Source organism: Panthera uncia, chromosome F1 (genome assembly GCF_023721935.1).
Source record: "Panthera uncia isolate 11264 chromosome F1, Puncia_PCG_1.0, whole genome shotgun sequence".
Lineage (NCBI taxonomy): Eukaryota > Metazoa > Chordata > Mammalia > Carnivora > Felidae > Panthera > Panthera uncia.
This window is the reverse complement of record NC_064813.1, coordinates 51,919,013-51,938,150: the sequence shown is the minus strand read 5'-3', so window position 1 is coordinate 51,938,150 and position 19,138 is coordinate 51,919,013. Positions and strand designations below refer to the sequence as shown.

At 36.9% G+C, this 19,138-nt stretch overlaps 1 protein-coding gene across 1 annotated transcript in view; it reads left to right on the top strand.

The window, feature by feature from the left end:
* The window catches only part of USH2A (usherin), a 733,950-nt gene that overhangs the window by 612,609 nt on the left and 102,203 nt on the right, over positions 1–19,138 (top strand). The window contains exons 58-59 of the mRNA XM_049634559.1: positions 8,116–8,274; positions 9,728–9,890. Coding sequence (XP_049490516.1) covers positions 8,116–8,274; positions 9,728–9,890 — 322 coding nt within the window. The remainder of the gene's footprint in view (positions 1–8,115; positions 8,275–9,727; positions 9,891–19,138) is intronic.

The following is a 19,138-nucleotide window of genomic DNA, read 5'->3' as shown; positions in this document are numbered from 1 at the left end:
CATCTGTGAAAGGGGATATTAAATGCTTACCTTGTACTGCTGTTATGCAAAGTCAGTGAGAGAGCATGGGTAAGCATTTAGTGGGCACTACCTGGATGCTGGCTATTATTGTTCAAGCTACAGATGTCAGCCAGGCTAGTTTATTCCTAACCGTTCCTTCTCACCTTTTACCAGCTCCTAACCTCAGGTCAGGACTTACACATTCATATTAAATACAGCAAAGGATATATGTTCAACTAATGGGTAAAAAATCATAGAAAATGAAGAAGCAAATATTTCATGTAACATAAATGGTTTACTCAGAATGAGAATAGAGATATTCCTGCTGTTTCAGAAAACAAACATTCAAAATTATTTAAACCCTGAAGGTAATAATGAGTCTTTCTAATTTATCAAGGTGATGACTATATTTTGAACTATTCTAGCCCTTCATCATGTTCTAATTAATAATGTCACCGTATCCAACACACTTTTCTCACTAAAGATTGTGTTATTTGGGTTTCATGCATAATATCAAAATACTGGTTCTTGTCCATTAACATTCATCTCTTGGTCCAATAAAGAAAAGAATTAGCAACAATTCTTCTATGAGAAATCATTTCAATTAACATTTCTTAGAAATAAAAAGATATTGGTTAGGAATAAAAATGCTTTTTATTAGCAAAGTTTTGATAAAGGGTATTTAGGCACAATATAGTCTATCCACAGACATTAGGCATCTTGGTGGTCAGTTAGCTCATCAACAGCAGTGTATTAGATCAGTTACTAGCCATTTAAAGCCAAAATAGGCATTAAGCTTTCTAAAAAATTTACATCACATTAATTGGGATTCAACAATAACAATTATTTCAATTTTCTTATAAGTACAAAACCCAGGCTGAACTTCAGAAGAAAGTGTAAAACTCGTTTCAATGATTTACATTTTATGTAGAAGAGTGTTAAATCCGTCTTTTTTCAGCTAAATTGAGGTATAATTGACAAATGAGATTATAATATATTTAAAGAGTACAATGTGGTGTTTTGACATATATACGTTGTGAAAGGATTCCCACCATTGAGTTAATTAATGCAAGCATCATCTCACATATTTATTTTTTTTTTCTTTTTGGTGAGAATACGAGTTCTACTCTCTTAGCAAATTTCAATTATACAGTACTGTATTGTCAACTATAGTCACCATGTTATATCTTGGATCTTCTAACCTTATCCATCTTATAAGTGTAAGTTTGTACCCTTTTACCAACTTCACCCTATTTCCCCCATCCTCCAGTCCCTGGAAACTGCCATTCTACTTCGTTTCTAGGAGTTTGATTTTTTTTAAGATTCCACACATAACTGATACCATAAAGTTATTGTATTTGTCTGGCTATTTCACTTAGCATAATGCCTTCCAGTTTCATCCATGTTGTCACAAATGGTAGTATTTTCTTCCTTTTTTAAGGCTGAAAGTATTCCAGTGTGTGTGTGTGTGTGTGTGTGTGTGTGTGTGTGTGTGTGTATTACATTTTCTTCATCCATCCATGGATAGACACTTCAGTTGTCTCTGTAACTTGACTATTGTGAATAATGTTGCAATGAACATGGGAGTATAGATAGCCCTTGAGATAATTATCTCATTTCCTTTGGCTATATCCTCAGAAGTAGAATTCCTGGATCATATAGTAGTTCTATTTTTAATTTTTTGAGGAACCTCCTTTCTGTTTTCCATAGTAAACTGGAAATATGAGTTTGCATTCCTACCAACAATGTACAAACATTCCTTTTACTTTACATCTTCACCAGTATTTGTTATATTTTCTCTTTTTGATAATAGTCATTCTAACAGGTATGAGATCGCATCTCGTTTTTCATTTGCATTTCCCTAATCATTAAGGATGTTGAGCACATTTTCATGTGCCTGTTGGCCATTTGTCTGTCTTATTTGGGAAAAAAAAATGTCTATTCATAGCCTTTGTCCATTTTTTAATTGGTTCATTTGTTTTTTGTTATTGAGCTGTATGAGTTCCTTATATATTTTGGATATTAGCCCCTTATTAGATGAATGGTTTGCAAATACCTTCTCCCATTCCACAGGTTGACTTTTCCTTTTGTTGATGGCTTCCTTTGCTGTGCAGAAGGCTTGTAATTGATGTGACACACTTGTTGAGTTTTTTATTTTGTTGCCTTTGCTTTTTTTACTTAATGAATTTCTTGCTTTACTGAGTTCTTATATGTAGTAGACATTTTTCTCAGAAATTTACATGTATCTCATTTAATGCTTTTAACAACCTAATATAGTATACCCTATTGTTTTGCCCATTTTACTAATTAGAACAAATCAATATAGATATTACCAAATTTTGTAATCTGGGTTATTTTACACGTAGGTGTTAGAACCAACCCACAATGGATCTGACTCCAAATTCTGTAGTCAAAATTACTGTTATATTTTCTCAGTATTTTTCTACATAAACAGTGCCCAGTGCAGAAAGCAAATGATTTTTTTCTAATTTCTACTATGATCCAGTTCAAAAGCTAAAAAATAACTTTGCTATAAATATAGCAAATATGAATGAGGACAATGTAATTCAAGAGCAGCCCGTCCAATAATCCAGTAGGAGTGTTTTATTTGTAGCTTAAAACTCCATGAGATATAACTCACTAGCCTTTGGGTGTATTGATTCCTGTCTTCATTTTAGTGAACATAAGAATATTTGCTGAGCCCCACTCAGGAGCAAGGCATAATGCTAGACACCCTGAGAGCTACAAAGAAGAATGAGTCATTGTCCTTCCTGTCATGAACCCTATTATCTATTAGGGTAGAAAGGCCATAAAATGATAAATATTATACAAAGTTATGTAAAATTTCCATATAGTTGGAATCGATGTATGTTTAAGAGAGTCTTGTTTCCCTTCCAAACTTCCAAAAGGGCATAACCAAAATATGCCTACCAAAATATACAAGCAAGAATTTAGGCTGATTTGTTCAGAGCATTACATTAAGTGCAACGAATGTTTTGAAGCAAACGCAGCTACCAAACCGAATTAATAGTTTTCCTCTTAGAATTGTTGCTGCTCCAGCTCCTAAAAAAAGATTTTTAAGAAGGATTATTTGATTGACTTGCCCCATTGTAAAGTATGCACCTGCTGTGAAATGAAGCCATGGAGAAAAAAAAAAGTTGAATAATTTAACTTTTTTATTTGTAAAGATAATCAGGGTTTTTCTGATTACATCTTAACTTCATAAATGTTAAATAACCTATCAGCATCTAGTTGTTGTAAATTATGAAAAGGAGCCTTGCAAGGAATATTAACCAACGAAATCCTTGTTCTTTAGTGAACAAGAAAATGTGTTATGGCAGCTTGTCATTGTGCGACTGGTAACTTTGACACCAAATAACAAAACTGCCATTTGCACTTAGGGTAAATTGGTTCACTTGAGCTTCCACTGCTCCTCTTGCTCTGACATAAATTTATGAACTCGGGAACTAACCAAGTCGTGTGGCTTCCCAGCTGACTTTAACAAATATGCCCATTTCATTTCATTTAGTCATCAGAATACCAGGGGGCTAGGTCGTTTCAGACTCATTGCAGATGGTATAGGGCTTGCAGGGACACAGGAAGCTTTCATGTCACAGTCCTGTAAATGATGACAGTGGAGGGGCCCTCTTTCCTAAATACATGTCACTGTTTGACATGCTCACAGCTTCAAGGAGCATTTTCTGTTTCAACACTTCATAGGTATATGTAAAGGACATTTATTTCCAATTAACCAAGACGTGAAAAATACATTTTCCAGGTTCATGCCTTGACTGGCCATGTTTAAACCTAGACCAAGGTTATGTCTATATTTGCAATGTAGCAGAAGCACAATTGTGTTCCTTGACCCCCTAGGAGTTCTGTCCTTCTAGGCAGAGAAGTTACTGGAAGCAGACCAGTAGCTATAGACTGAAGACATATGTCAGATGAATTGGAGAAAAGACTGTTCTAAATTACTGCTAGAATTGAAAAATAAAACATCTTCATAGGAATACAGTTTGATTGTATCCAAGTATTCATAAAAAACAAAATTAGATAAAGTATTGTTATAAAGATATTTACTCGAAAGAATATAACATTTACTCGTAATTGGAATAGAAACTTAATATAAAAGGTGAGTTCAGAGTGTTTGAGGACACATAAAACTTTGAGAGTCATAGTTGTGGGTTTCGCTTTGCATTTTGTTCCATTTCGTTTTGTTTTGCTGAAATGTCTGCCATTTATTCAGCACTTTCTATGTTGTAGGAAAGCACTAAAATGTTTTACATGCATTTTCTAATTTAATCCTTATAGGTCTTTATGAGATGGCTGTTAGTATCATCATTTTAGAGATGAAGAGGCCAGTGTTCATAGAGGTTAGGTAACTTATCAGAAACAAATAAGGGCAGAGGAAGGATTTGATCTGTTTCGCTCCATTCTGTGGTTTGTCTAGTTCAACAAGAACGATGGAGTATTTTTCAAATGTGTGTTTGTCAAACTTTTCTGTAAAATCTACCCTAGAAACAGAGAAGAAAGAATGAAAATGCAATCCCAGGAGGTCTAGAAACAGCCTAAAGCAATTACCCTAAGCTTGTGATTTCTTCAAGGTCTTGCTTTTTATCTTAAAGATTCATACAAATTTGCCATTGTATTCCAATGCGTTTGTCTTCATCCAAACCTTAGTGTGTTTTATAATTTATCATTAAGGGAAAAATTTGTTTTTTACTAATCTCTTTGGCTAAAGAGTAATATGCTGTTATATTTCAAGATACTAGGTTGCTCTGGAGAAAGCTGACCCCAATAATAGGTTCAATGTCCAGGCAATTCTTTCTGTCTTCATTTTATTATAAATATGTGGGTACAAACAGCAACCTCCCCCCCCCCCACTGCTTTACAGACTACGTCAGGGTAACAATAAGGAGAAATTCCCAGCATGTGAGGTAGAATACTGTGCCATTCCGAATGAATGGAAATTTCCATAAACGTATCTTATTGCTGAGATGTCCACCTGCAAACTGAGAAAGTCCCTGATCCGTTCTTCAATCTTTTTTACTACTTTGAACAACAATCTCCAAAGAACATTTTTAGTGGGGGGGGAAAAGCCTGATTATACTGTTCTTTATTCTACCTCTAATACAGCACATAGGTTTTCCTTCTCCATTAATGAACCGAGAGTCTCAAATGGTCCCTATAATCAACTCTCTTCATCAACTCTCCAACTTCATTTTAATTATAGCAGTCTTGTTGGAAGCAGTAAAACCATTCCCAGTTTTGTCTTACAGTTCAGAATTAGGCCTTAAGAACCTTTTCTAAATAAACCCATTATGTGTATTCATGAAGCCATTAAAGAGAAAAATAAATTTATTTGAATTTTCTAGGCATTAATCTTTGTCTTGATGTGTTTTTTCTCCATGATGGAAACAAAATAACATAGAAATGCCTATTACTTGAGATTCAGCAGAAACGTGGGCCCAGCCAAATTTTCATCCTGTATCTATAGAAGATTACCCATGATGAATTCATTTTAAAGCAATAGTGAACAACTAAAATTAAGTTGTGTTTTGATTGCATCATGAGTAGGACTTGTTCAACACACTGGTTTTGTCAGCATAAACTCTGTTGTCATATGGTTAGTTCTGAGGTAACTTTAGAGTTAAAATGACTGACTAGTAAAAGTTCTAATCGGTCAATAACCCTATAATTTCCTAGTCTGGGCCTTTTTAGGAAGAAAAATCCATACCAATTTTTTGCGAACAAGGAAAAGTGGGATTCTGCTGGTTTCCATCGCTCAGGCAGTGGGGCCACGCATTTCCCAAATTTTACAGGTCAAACTGATATTCCAGGAAGAGCTACCATTTTTGTCCTTGTCTTGAAAATAAGTCAACACAAGTCCACAAACATCCAGGGTGTGTGTGGTTCAGTTTTGGAAACCTGCTGTTCAGAACTTTAAATATTCACCTGTAATTTTGTTCCATTAGTGGGATTTTAATTTTTCCATTACTTTTTTTTTTCCCAGACCTTGAATCAGTGTCCAATACCTGTTCTTTCTGGGTACCCATGTTTTCTCAAAATTATCCTCTCCTTTTCCCCCCAGTTGTCCTAATCCAAATCTCCATTACCAAGAGAGAGCGTAATATAGAGAGATAAGCTTTGGTATCAGATGGGCCTGAGTTCAAGTGTGACTATCCCAATTAATCAATGTGCAATCTGGAACAAGTTGTTTGACTCCCCCAAGCCCTGGTTTTCTCATCTTAAAAAAAAAAAAAAAAAAGTAATGCAATTTACTTTACAATATTGTCCTGAGGTTTCATTCATTCAGTCAGTCAGTTAACCAACATTTGTTGAGCTGCAACTTTGTGCTAAAATCTAGGCGTTGGAACCACACCGGGGAGAACAGAGTCCCTGACTTTATGAAGTTGACATTCTGGTAGTATTAGATAATGTATGCTGTCCTGCATAAAACTGGATTGCAATGAGATGGCTATTCTTGTTTGGGTTATGGCTGCAACTGAGTAAAAAAAGCAGGGTCTACTCTAAAAATCTTACCCTAAGGGTTTACTCTAAGGCCTGTTTGTGCCTTAGGAAAACAGAAAGGAAACCCAAGAAGAATAGGTTTGGGAGTGGAAAATATAGTGATTCTGCTTTAGGCCTGTTGAGATTGAGGACTCTGTAAAGTAGGCTGTTGAAAATAGAAATCTGGGGGCTCCTGGGTGGCTTGGTCGGTTAAGCATCCGACTTCAGCTCAGGTCATGATCTCACGGTCCGTGAGTTCGAGCCCCGCGTCGGGCTCTGTGCTGACAGCTCAGAGCCTGGAGCCTGTTTCAGATTCTGTGTCTCCCTCTCTCTGCCCCTCCCCTGTTCATGCTCTGTCTCTCTCTGTCTCAAAAATAAATAAACATGAAAAAAAAATTAAAAAAAAAAAAGAAAATAGAAATCTGGAATGCAAGAGAGATATAAAGCTGGAGATAGAATTTAAGAATCAATGATAGAATAGCAGTAATTTAAGCTATTAGGACAAAGATAATTTAACGAGGATGCTCCAATTTAGAACAAAAATTCCCAGTCTGGGTTCAGCGAAATCTAGTATCTTTCCAGGAAACAACTCATCACTCCTGACTGTGATGCATATATCCTTCAGAGACTCCTTATTTTCATCCATCCTGCACCAAATCCTGAGAGCATCTCTGGCTTTTACTGGCTCTTCCACTCCTTATACATTGGGGCTATATCTACAAAAAACCTTCATTTTATTTTTTTAGACCTCATTTCTCAAGGGTTATTGAGTCCTGTTCTGTTGATTTCATTGTTTCTACAGCCAAGAGAAACATATTTAAGCACTACAAAGGCAAGTAATTAAACCCACAAATGTTATAAGCTATCAGATCAATGAGCAAGCTTAGCGCGAAATTCCCTTATATTCTTCATTCGAGGCTCATAGACTCTCCTTGAAAAAAAAAAGTCCATGTTGTTCATGACCAAATAAAACTTACAGGCATTTAATTATATGACTAGATTGTGAAGAGGCTAAGCTGACAAGACCTTCTTTCTTTAGGAAGCATTGTGAAAAATGACAGTTTTTGAACCCAAATTTCATATGTATTTAGGTCCATAAGTCTCCCTGACAAAGTGGACTGTCCTGACTCAATAATTAATGCACTGGGAATTCTCTAGGTAGACTATGATTTGGATACTTTATGGGCTATTATGTCAAGGATCTGTGTCAGACTGGATGCATACACAATGCCTACAGAAAAATTATTGTCACAAGCAAAACTGGTGGGGTTTTTTATGTACTTTAAGAGTAAGTAAGCCTAGCAAAAATATATGACACCATTTCTAATTCCCTTGTATTTTTTAAGAAGTGGAACGTGCTTTTGTTTTTATTTGCCTGTGGAGTATCCCTTTGAATAGAACTATTATATATACTTCATTTGTTTTTGAAAATGGGTGATACACATTGTTTTACTTCTGGAATATACATTCATGCAACTGTTCATTGCTACATTCAGTAATACTTAATTTAAACTATTTTAAAGATAACATTGCTTTTAAAAGACAAATATTTGTGGCCATTTTGTATAGCATACCTTTGTGTTTTCTCTTTCTCTCTCTTTAAAGGGATCCTTATCCCCCAAATGCCTGTGGAGTACAATGTCTTACTCAATGCTGGAAGTGTGGCACCTCTGACCACCTCTGTTGGTTATCATCAATCCATCCTTCTGGAAAATTTGGCTCCATTCACACAATATGAGATAAGGATACAAGCGTGTCAAAATGGTGAAAGTCTTTCAGACACTTGTCCTGGGCTTTTATAAAAAAAGCATTTTGTGGAAAAAAAAATTCATTAAAAAGGAATAGATTCTTAATTCAAATACAAAGACTAACATTTCATTTCTTATTTGTACTGGACTGTTTACCCAGAAAAATCAGAGCCTGCCATTGACTGAAGCATTATGCATTTCTGCACATTAAATCATGAATATTTAAATGTATTAAAATGGTGGTTTTGCAAAGTCTTGTTTTATAAGGCCCTTTAAAAGAAAAACACCTAGATCACATAAGGAATCATTGGTAATATAAAACGAAATAAGTATTGTGAAATTTTCAAGAAAACGTACTCAGTTTGGTTTATTTAAGTTTTATTTGGGGGTGAGGGGAGGCATTATTTATAAGCTGAGTTACGCTCAAATGAATCTTACGTATTTTATGGTGCTTCCCTGAACCTTATCTCATATACGCAGCTTGTCACCCTGAGTTCTATGGCATAGGCTAGTGGTCTATGAAATCATCATCTATCTGAGTGGTCTTGAGGAAAAGCCTCCCTCAGTCCCTTCATCCATCCAAATGTTACATCATGTATTGATAAGAGAAGAAAAGATGTAACTCGTATTGGTGTATAAAACATGTTGCTTCACCTTAAAGAGATGTCCCGATCTTATACTCAGCATGTGGTGGCAACCCCATCTTACGTGTGCTTAGGAACTTCTATTTCCAAATGAGTATCAGTTCCCATGGAGTTGGTTAGAATGAGGGGTCTGCGATTTTGCTCTGCCTCATCTCCAAACTTGAGTCCATTTGCCCACTTCTCTCTACAAACCAGACCAAAGCATTTTGTTTTAAAGGATGCTGCTTTCTCTGATCCAGTCTTCAGCTAATCAACATAGGACTATTTTAAACCAATGTTTTCTTTATTTGAATGCAAAATCAACTTCTGCATCTCTATGTCTCTAAAACTATGCTGTGGAGATACAATATTCTTCAAATTGATTGTTTGATTCCTGTGTGTTGGGAGATGGTAATTATTTCGAAGTGTTGGCAAAAATAAGATATTCTTAAGAATAGACAAGATGTGCAGGTCACGCACATACTTATGGTGTTCAACTGTATTATCACTTTCTGGCTAGAATGACTGTAATAAACTAGAGAAACCACAGTTCAGACAAGCATAAGTGTTCTTGCCTATGCCTCTATAAACTTGTGGTTACTTAATGGATTTTCCAGAAATGATTCCTTATTTAAATATACATAAAATATATATAATATAGTATATATACATATAACTATATTCAAATTATATAGAGATTTATAGTACTAGTCTAAAATATGTGTACAAGCGTATATATAAAAGTCCAGCTAACATGAGTTCTGTGATCTCCTTACCCTTCTATATGCATATGCAACTCTTTTCGCCGCTTGACAAATCACTAAAGGACTCGATTTTTTTTTAAAGGAAGTTGTGGAGTTAGCAGTGGGACGTTTGTCAAGACATCTGAAGCAGCCCCAATGGACCTAAATTCCCCAGTTCTTAAGGCATTGGGGTCAGCTTGCATAGAAGTTAAATGGATGCCACCTAAAAAGCCAAATGGAGTCATCATCAACTACTTTCTTCACAGGTAACATTGACTGTTACTATTATTTTAAATTATTGAAAAATGTGTACTATTCCAGGGCTGTAAAAGCAAATACATTTTCTGTTTCTATAAGGGAATGGGTGGGAATTCATGTTTTGGAGCACGTGCTAGGATCTAGAATTGATACCGGAAGCTTGTACACATTATCCAAGGGGAAAAGCCACAGCTACCACGCGATATTTTTGTTTTGAGCCCTGCTTGAAGGATGAGACCTCTTAGTCCACATCAGCTTTACCTCTGATGAACTTATAGAGTGGTCCTCTAGAGGCCCACTGACCAAGAGAACATAGTCATCCCAGAGGAGGAACTATGTCTGCAATAAGAATTCTAATATTTTCCATCATCTTTTATGTGGAGCTTGGGAAAAAAATTAAGTTTATTTATTTATTTTGAGAGAGAGAGAGAAAGTGAGAGAGAGCGAGAGTGCAGGAGTTAGGGACAGGAAGAGAAAGAAGGCAAGAGAGAATCCCTAGTAGGCTCCATGCTGTCAATACAGAGCCCAATGTGGGCCTCAAACCTACCAACCGTAGGATCATGACCAAGAATCAGATGCTTAACTGACTGAGCCACCCAGGCACCCCTGGAAAAACTTTTTATCCTCAAAACAGGGTCCTTTTTGCGTGCAGAAAGAACAGCTCAGCTCTGCAGATACCCTTCTGTTGGAATGAGTTTCCGTTCAACTGGCTAGATGATACTGGGATGTAGTAGATGGTAATGTAGCTTCTTTTCACCACGATGTGCAGGATTTGTTAAACGTAGCCACCTAAAATGAAGAAAAGAAGGAAAGAGGGAGGGGAGGGTAAGAGAAGAGACAGATAAGGAAGGAGAGACAAGGAGACCATAGGCATTCTGGGTTGAAGTGTATGTGCTCCCTGGTCCAGTCTTCATCCAATCAACACAGACATAGTTTTAAATTACAGTTTTCTTTAAATAAGTAACGAATAAGGAGAAGAAGGAGAGGGAGAGAGGGAGAAGGGAGAATGGGAAGGAAAGAAGGAGAGAATGGGAGTGGGGGAGAGAATGAAAGAGCAACCCCGAAGGAGGAAGAAAGAGAGGAGAAAAGGCAAAAGTAAAACAGAAACAGAGTCAAGGAGACAAAGAACCTGTCAACTGAGGGTTTGCTGTCTGACTTCGTCCCTTCAGGCAGCTGTAACAAAAATGGTATCAACTGGGGGGGGGGGGGGCGGCTTATAAACAACAAACATGTATTTCTCACGGTTCTGGACGCTGAGAAAATACAAAATCAAGGTGCTGACAGATGTCATGCTTGGTGAGGGCCCACTTGCTGGTTCATACACAGCTGTCATTTCACTGTGTTCTCACCATGGTGGAAGCAACTAGGGAGCTCTGTGAGTCTCTTTCATGAGGGCACCCACCCTACCATGAGTTTCCACTCTCACATCCCAATCACTTCCCAAATGCCTCATCTTACACCACCACCTCGGGAGTTTGGAATTTGACATATGAATTAGGGGTGGAGGAGACGTCCACAACTTAACCGTCTAAGACAAAAAGGACACCATGTAAGGCAGGGACCAGCAGACATAAAGGATGTGCAGACTGAAAACCCCTTCCAAAAGCAATGTATTCACATCAGGCAAACAGAGAAAAACACCTTCTTTCCCAGACCCTCAGCCCTCCTCTAACATCGTTTGTTAGCATCTCATGTCTTCCCCTGTTTGGTCCTGAGCTCTGAATACATTGTGAAACTTCGCTTAGGATCCTCTTGCAATGTTAGGTGTTGAAACCCTTTGATACAGGTCAATCTTCAGTCATGAGTGAGGGTTTGTAGGAAAATTATGAAGAGAAAGTATTATTGCCTTTCCGGTTATGTAAATGACACTGCCCAAGACAAACAAGCCAAATTTCTTCTCAGCAAACATTAATTTGAAGAATAATATTTCTGATTCAAATACACATGAACACGTAAAAATGGCTAATGCGAATTTACATTTTACGCTAAGCACATTAGTGCAGGCTCTAAAATACCCATCCTCTTGGAATAGTTTTCTTTCATCTACTTAATGCTAATTGTATGAGAAAAGCACATCAAATTCCTATTCTGAATAAAGGGAAATAAAGTATCTGTTATAGACTAGGACGTGGCTTCACTCTGTTGGTTTTGTAAATAAAGCTCGTGATTACAGTGACTATTCCATGGCAGCCTTAGAGAGGGAAAACAGGAAATATAATGCAGAAAGCCCGCTTCAATGAAAAATACTGTAAATTGAATTTGACAGCATTTGATGGCATTTGATTATTCTAGTCACAGCCAAACAATGATATAAAGAGTAATATGAAACAGAATGTGTTACTGCCTAGCGGACTCAAAAGCAATAAACCTTCCTCCAATGTGACACAATCACTTCACAATCATAATTGTAGCCTGTTTGATACCTCTGAGTACAGCAGAAGGGCACTGACTGACATAGATACATTTTGTTTTTTATTTAAAGTGAAATGAAAATGGCGCACTGGGGCTCCAGATACAATCGTTATATTCACCTACATAGGCATGAATCACTTGGCGGTTATTTCAGCTGAAGTTTAAATGTGCTTAGACAACAACAATATCAAATTTTTCTTAGATAGCTGCAAAAAAAAAAAAATCAGAAATTTGTAAGGACAGGAATAGAATGTAGACACATAGCTCTTTTTCATTCTGGGACTACATAGAGCCCCTTATATAGTTATAGCCACAAGCCTGCCGTATTTCTGGGGAGGTTATGGCATGTAATTTCTGCTTCATCATTTGCCTCCTCTTTCTTCTATCGCCACCGAAGGAAATACATTTAACTCAAACCAAAGACAGGGTTTGGCCTATGCAGATATTTTCATTAAATTGCAGGAAGCCAACTTGCCAATCCCATTTTGAAAATACTTGTCACTCTGCTCTCTCCAACTCCCTAAAGCACGTCCCCTCAGTAATTTCCTTCTATTGTTTAGAGACTGCCTCTAGATATCATCCTATTAAAAAGTGTCTGTGCTCATAAAGGGATGTTGATGACTGGACAAAACAAAACAAAATAACCTAGGAAGGATATGATTATTAATGCAATTGCTTCTGTTCAGTTTACCTGTTACTTTTTTTTATTTTATTTAGGCTACTTTGTTGACAAATGTGAGCTACAAAAGGGATTCCCACAATAGGGACAACATTAATGTTAGTGTTTTTGCAAACTGTTTACTGATAGAGTATAGACAAGGCCATCTTGGGCAGTTGCTTTCTCCTCATAGTACATTTGGATTGTATAATAAAGATTTTTCAGTATTCCCCCTTTATCTTATAACTTTGTAAATGGCAAGATCCAGCTACAAAATCCGACTTCCATCTACAAAATCCACCAAATATTTTTTTCCTTAGGACTCTACAAAACACTTAATAAAATGACCTCCCACCAGGCGCTTCCATTTTAATAGAGACAAAATTGCATCAGGTTTATTCTCATAAACCATCTCTTTAAAGAAGTACAAAGATTGATCGATGTGCAATAAGAAAAATATATATACAGTATCTTGGACTGTAAAAGTCAAAATGAATAACGAGCACCCCTTCTGAGTATTTAAATAGTAAGGTTTTGAAGGATAAAACCTAAGGTAGTTTGGATGGATGGATAATATTGAAGAATATTCCAAGCAGGGAACCACAAATAATAATTTTCTAGAATGTATAATTAAACTGATTGAGTAAACTAAGAAAAGAGTGTATTGACTTAAAAGTGAAGGAACTTTAATGCAGTCAATTCATTTTGTGTGGAAAGATAGATATGGAGATGGAAATAGATGATAGATAAATAGAGAGATAGATGATAGATACATACATACATACATACATACATACATACATACATAATGTTCATATCTACTGTGAGATCTGAGCCCTGTTATGAAGACCTTTTACTATTATAGGAGATATAAATTTAACTAAGCAAACAAACAGAAAAAGAGAAATATAATGTGAAAAATATAAATATTTACCAGGAAGTTTATAAGAGAGAAAGATTCTTTTTGTTTGGAATATTTAGGGAAGACTTCATTCATTCATGGATGAAGTTGATGTCATTGGGACTTGGCCTTACAAAATAAAAATTTATGGGGCGCCTTGGTGGTTCAGTCAATTAAGCATCCAACTCTTGGTTTCAACTCGGGTCATGATCTCTCAATTCATAAGTTCAAGCCCTGCATCAGGCTCTGTGCTGACAGAGCGGAACCTGCTTGAGAACCTGTCTCCCTCTCTTTCTGCCTCTCCCCAGCTCATACTCCCTTTGTCTCAGAAATAAATAAATAAACACTTTAAAAAATAAAAATTTAGTGGTGATTATTAGAAATAGTTTGGTTGGAAGAAGTTTTAACCAGACAGAATATTACAAAGATTATTTATCCTTTCTTTATGACTTACCCAAGGCATATAAAATTTCTATCAATAAAAGTAAATACTATTAATTTTACTATACAAAATATTTCTGCTTTCTTTTTTATAGTTTCCCTTACATAAAAGGAATCATATTGTTCATGCTGTTCTGCAATTTTCTTTAGGGCATTTGTCTGCTCACACACACACACACACACACACCTCATTTCTCTTAATGACTCAACTATATTTTAACCAGTCTTCTACTGATGGAAAAATAGGTGATTTCCAAGTTTTCATTACAGCAGCAATTTTCAAAAAACACCTGTACAATAAGCATGTGAAGGATTATTCTTAGTACTAGAAGTGCAGGGTCAAATTTTGTACATTTAAAATTTTTAGAGTTTGCTAAATTGTCTCTAAAAATGGTATATAAGGTTTTTAACTCTGAAAACTGCTGTCAATAGTGGGTCTGATCAATTTTTCAAATCTTTGCCAGTTCAGTATTTTATTTATTTTTTTTTTTATTTTTTTTATTTTTTTTTTTTATTTTTTTTTTTATTTTTTATTTTTTTTATTTTTTATTTTTTTTTAAATTTTTTTTTTTTTCAACGTTTTTAATTTTTTTTATTTTTGGGACAGAGAGAGACAGAGCATGAACGGGGGAGGGGCAGAGAGAGAGGGAAACACAGAATCGGAAACAGGCTCCAGGCTCCGAGCCATCAGCCCAAAGCCTGACGCGGGGCTCGAACTCACGGACCGCGAGATCGTGACCTGGCTGAAGTCGGACGCTTAACCGACTGCGCCACCCAGGCGCCCCTTGCCAGTTCAGTATTTTAAATGGCATGTTATTACTGTTTTAATTAAAATTTTTGTCATTATAAGTGAAGTTATTCATTTATTTTAAATATTTACCTGCTATTTGTATGTATGTGTATTATATATTATGCACCCTTAGATTATTGTCTTTTTTTTTTGTTTCTCATTAATTTGTCTATGCTCTTTATATAGTAAGGAAATTCTCCCTTTAATGATCATATTAAAATAACACATCAATTATTTCTTCCAGCAACTTTATGGGTTCTACTCATTATATCTAAGTGTAGACTTGATTTTGTTTTAAAGAATGAGACAAGAAATTTATGCATTTATTTAAAAAAAAAAAAAACTAGTTTGTCAACATTGTTTTATACCTCACTGACTTGAAATGCCACCCGTACAAAATTCCCTGCTATCATCTGGTCCATTTCAGGACTTTGTATTCTGTTTCATTTATAGTAGAAAGGATTTTAACAAGCAGAGCCTGATGGCAAAGATGTGTCTTGTGAATAATATTAATAGAATGAACAAAATTCCCAGTGCTGAAAGCATAGTGTTCAAGTAATGATCAGGCTTGGCTGGAGCCTTTGTTATTTGTAGGGTAAATTTTGACAGTTTGATGGTAGATTTTAGAAGACTTGGAATACCAGGCTAAGGAATTTAGATTTTTTATTTGGAGGTAATGTAAGCCATTGTAAGTTTGTGGTAAAAGAAACAATCTGATAAAGTGGACAGAGCGTGGCATTGGTCGACAGAAAGAAGATATGGCTTCCAGGCTCTGGGTCCACCACTTACTGGTTATGTGACCTTAGGTATGTCACTATAATCCCCAAGTTTCATTTTTATGTAAAGTTAGGTTAATAAACATAGAGAATAACACCCTAGAATTTTGTAAGAATTAAATGAAATAATGTATGTGAACATACTATGTTAAACATCAACCATGATAAAAGTGGGAAGTCATCCTAGACGTACGATAAAGATGTATCATGCTGAGGGCGCCTGGGTGGCTCAGTGGGTTAAGCATCCAACTCCAGCTCGGGTCATGATCTCATGGTCTTTGGGTTGGAGCCCCACATCAGGCTCTGTGCTGACAGCTCAGACCCTGGAGGCTGCTTCGGATTCTGTGTCTCCCTCTTTCTGCTTCTCCCTTGCTCCCACTCTCCCACTCCCACTCCCCAAAAATAAATAAACATTAAAAAATCTTTAAATAAAAAGAAGATGTACCATGCTTTAGGAAGATGAATCTGGCAGTTACAGATATTTAAGGACAAGGAAGAAGATTCCTGATAATAAATGAAGCAGATTGCACAACAGTGTGTCTAGTATGAGTCTGTTTTTCCTTAAATACATAGAATATATTTTTTTTTACATATATGTGTATGAAAAATGTCTGGAATGCTTAATACAAACAAAAAAAGTTAACTATGCTTATCTCCCAGCGATAGGTTAAGCACAATCCTTTCAAATACAGATCTTCCTGGACTTACGAAGGGATTACATCCCAATAAACCCATTGTAAGTTGAAAATACTATCAGTCGAAAATGCATTTAATACACCGAACGTACCAAGCATCATGGTTTAGCCTCGCCTATTTTAGACGTGCTCAGAACACTGACATTAGCCTATAGTTGGGCAAAATCAGCTAACACAAAGCCTGTGGTATATAATAAAGTGTTGAACATCTCATGTAATTTATCGAACACTGTACTGAAAATGTAAAACAGAATGGCCGTATGGGTACAACAGGATTGTAAGTATGCAGTTGTTTGTGATGGTGTGGCTGACGGCGAGCTGCCACTCGCTGCCGTACCCTCAATTCTGAAAGACCATCCTCCAGCATACTGCTAGTCCGGGAAGAGATCGAAATTCAGAATTTGAAGTACAACTTCGACAGAATGCTTATCACTTTCACATCATCATAAAGTTGAAAAATTGTAAGTTGAGCCATCATAAGTTGGGAACTGCCTGCATTTGTGTTGTTGTTGTTTGTTTTTTGTTTTGGGGTTTTTTTTGCTCATCCATAGTTTCTAATTACTTTTCACAATGAATGTATAATATGGTGTGATAAAGACAAAATAGGAAATTCAGTTAGTCCAGATGCAAATCTAGCACCACCCTGTCTATAACTTTCCTATCTCTCTCTCTCTGTGAACATCATCATCACTCTCTATCGCAGTCAAGTTCTGCTTGGGGAAGAGAAACCACTACAGGCTTTTTTATTATTTTCATTTAGAGACACAGCACACAAGTGAGGGAGGGGGCAGACAGAGAGAGAGACAGAGACAGAGACAGAGACAGAGAGAATCTTAAGAAGTTCCATGCTCAGTGCAGAGCCCAATGAGGGGCTCAATCTCACGACCCTGGCATCATGACCTGAGCCAAAATCAGGAGTCCAATGCTCAACTGACTGAGCCACCCAGGCACCCTTAACCTCAACAGTCATTTTAACTGAAAGAATTTAACATAAGTAATTGTTAACTAGTTGTAAATTTGTTAACCGGGTAGTTGAAAGGTTAAAAAGTGAACTCTAAGGTATCATGCAGGTGGCTACAACAAGGAAACAGCAACTACCCTCGGGATTGAGGGAACCAAGCGAGGCAGCTAAAATTCTTAAAACTCAGAAGTTAGAGGGGGACACCCCGATGCTGGGATCCAGACAGCTGAGGAGGCTGCTTCCAGCTGATGCAGGTGTCTGGGGAGGAGGCATGAGATGAAGCTGTTTTTCCAAGTGTTATTAAAAGTTCATACACAGACTTCTTGTAGGGAGGAAGGATTTGTTACTTTCAGAGTGAAAAATCCTTGCTAAAGTGATGCTTACCTAATCAGCATGCAAACAGGAAGCAAAGAGGAAGGAGCCAGTTCCTTTTTCCTTTCAGCTTTCTGATCTTCCTCTGGCGCCCCCTGTTGGCCTAGCCCAACAGAATCAGCCGGCAAAGCAGAAATGCCACCGTATAGTCCTGGCTCCACTCTCAAAAAGCCAAATATAGAAGGATAGGGTTGTTGCTCAGAGACAACTTAATAACAGGCACATTTTTTCTAGTTGGCAGGTTTCACAGAATTTTGGTCTCTTCTTGTCAACCAGTCATCCAGTCATTGCTCAAAAATAATATTTATTGTTTAATATAGTGTGCCATGCTTCCCTAGGTGCTGAGAATATATAGATAAGTAAGAGAGATTCTTTGCCTTCAAGGAGCTTGTAGTATGGTATGAAAGATAGAAAAAAAGAAATTATATTACAGAATAGTGTGACAAGTGAATCAATAAAGAAAAGACTTAACACATAGGAGGATGCGATAATTCTACTTGAGAGAGAAGCAAAAAGGAAAGACTTCCTAGAGAAAGTACTCTAGTGGAGCTTTAAAAGATGAATTGGAGGGGCGCCTGGGTGGCTCAGTTGGTAAGCATCTGACTTCGGCTCAGGTCATGATCTCGCAGTTTGTGAGTTTGAGCCCCGTGCTGGGGGAGCCTGCTTCAGATTCTGTGTCTCCCTCTCTCTCTGCCCCTCCCCACTCATGCCTCTGTGTGTGTCTCTCTCTCAAAAGTAAATAAACATTAAAAAAAAATTTTTTTAAGATGAATTGAAGTTAGCCTATAGAAGGGGGAGGAAGAAAAGAGTATGGAGCAAGGCACTGCAGAACAGGATTAGCATATCGAAGCCACAGAAGCCTGAACAATCATGGAATATAAAAGAACTATAGGCAAGCATTTGATTATGAGTGGAATATAAAATAGAATCGAAATCTGGAACATGAAGGGGCACCTGGGTGGCTCAGTCAGTTAAGTGTCCAACTCTTGATTTAGGCTCAAGTCATGGGATCAAGCCCCACGTTGGGTTATGCACTGTCAGCCCAGAGCCTGCTTGGGATTCTCTCTCTCCCTCTCTCTTTGCCCCTCCCCCATGCGCGCTCTCTCTCTCTCTCTCTCAAAATAAATAAGTAAATGTTTAGAGAAAAAGGAAGTCTGGAACATTAAGCTGCAGCGGTAAGCACGGGCCAATTGCACGGCAAATCATTAATGTTTTAAATGGGATTAAGTCTTAACATTTGCGGATGATCT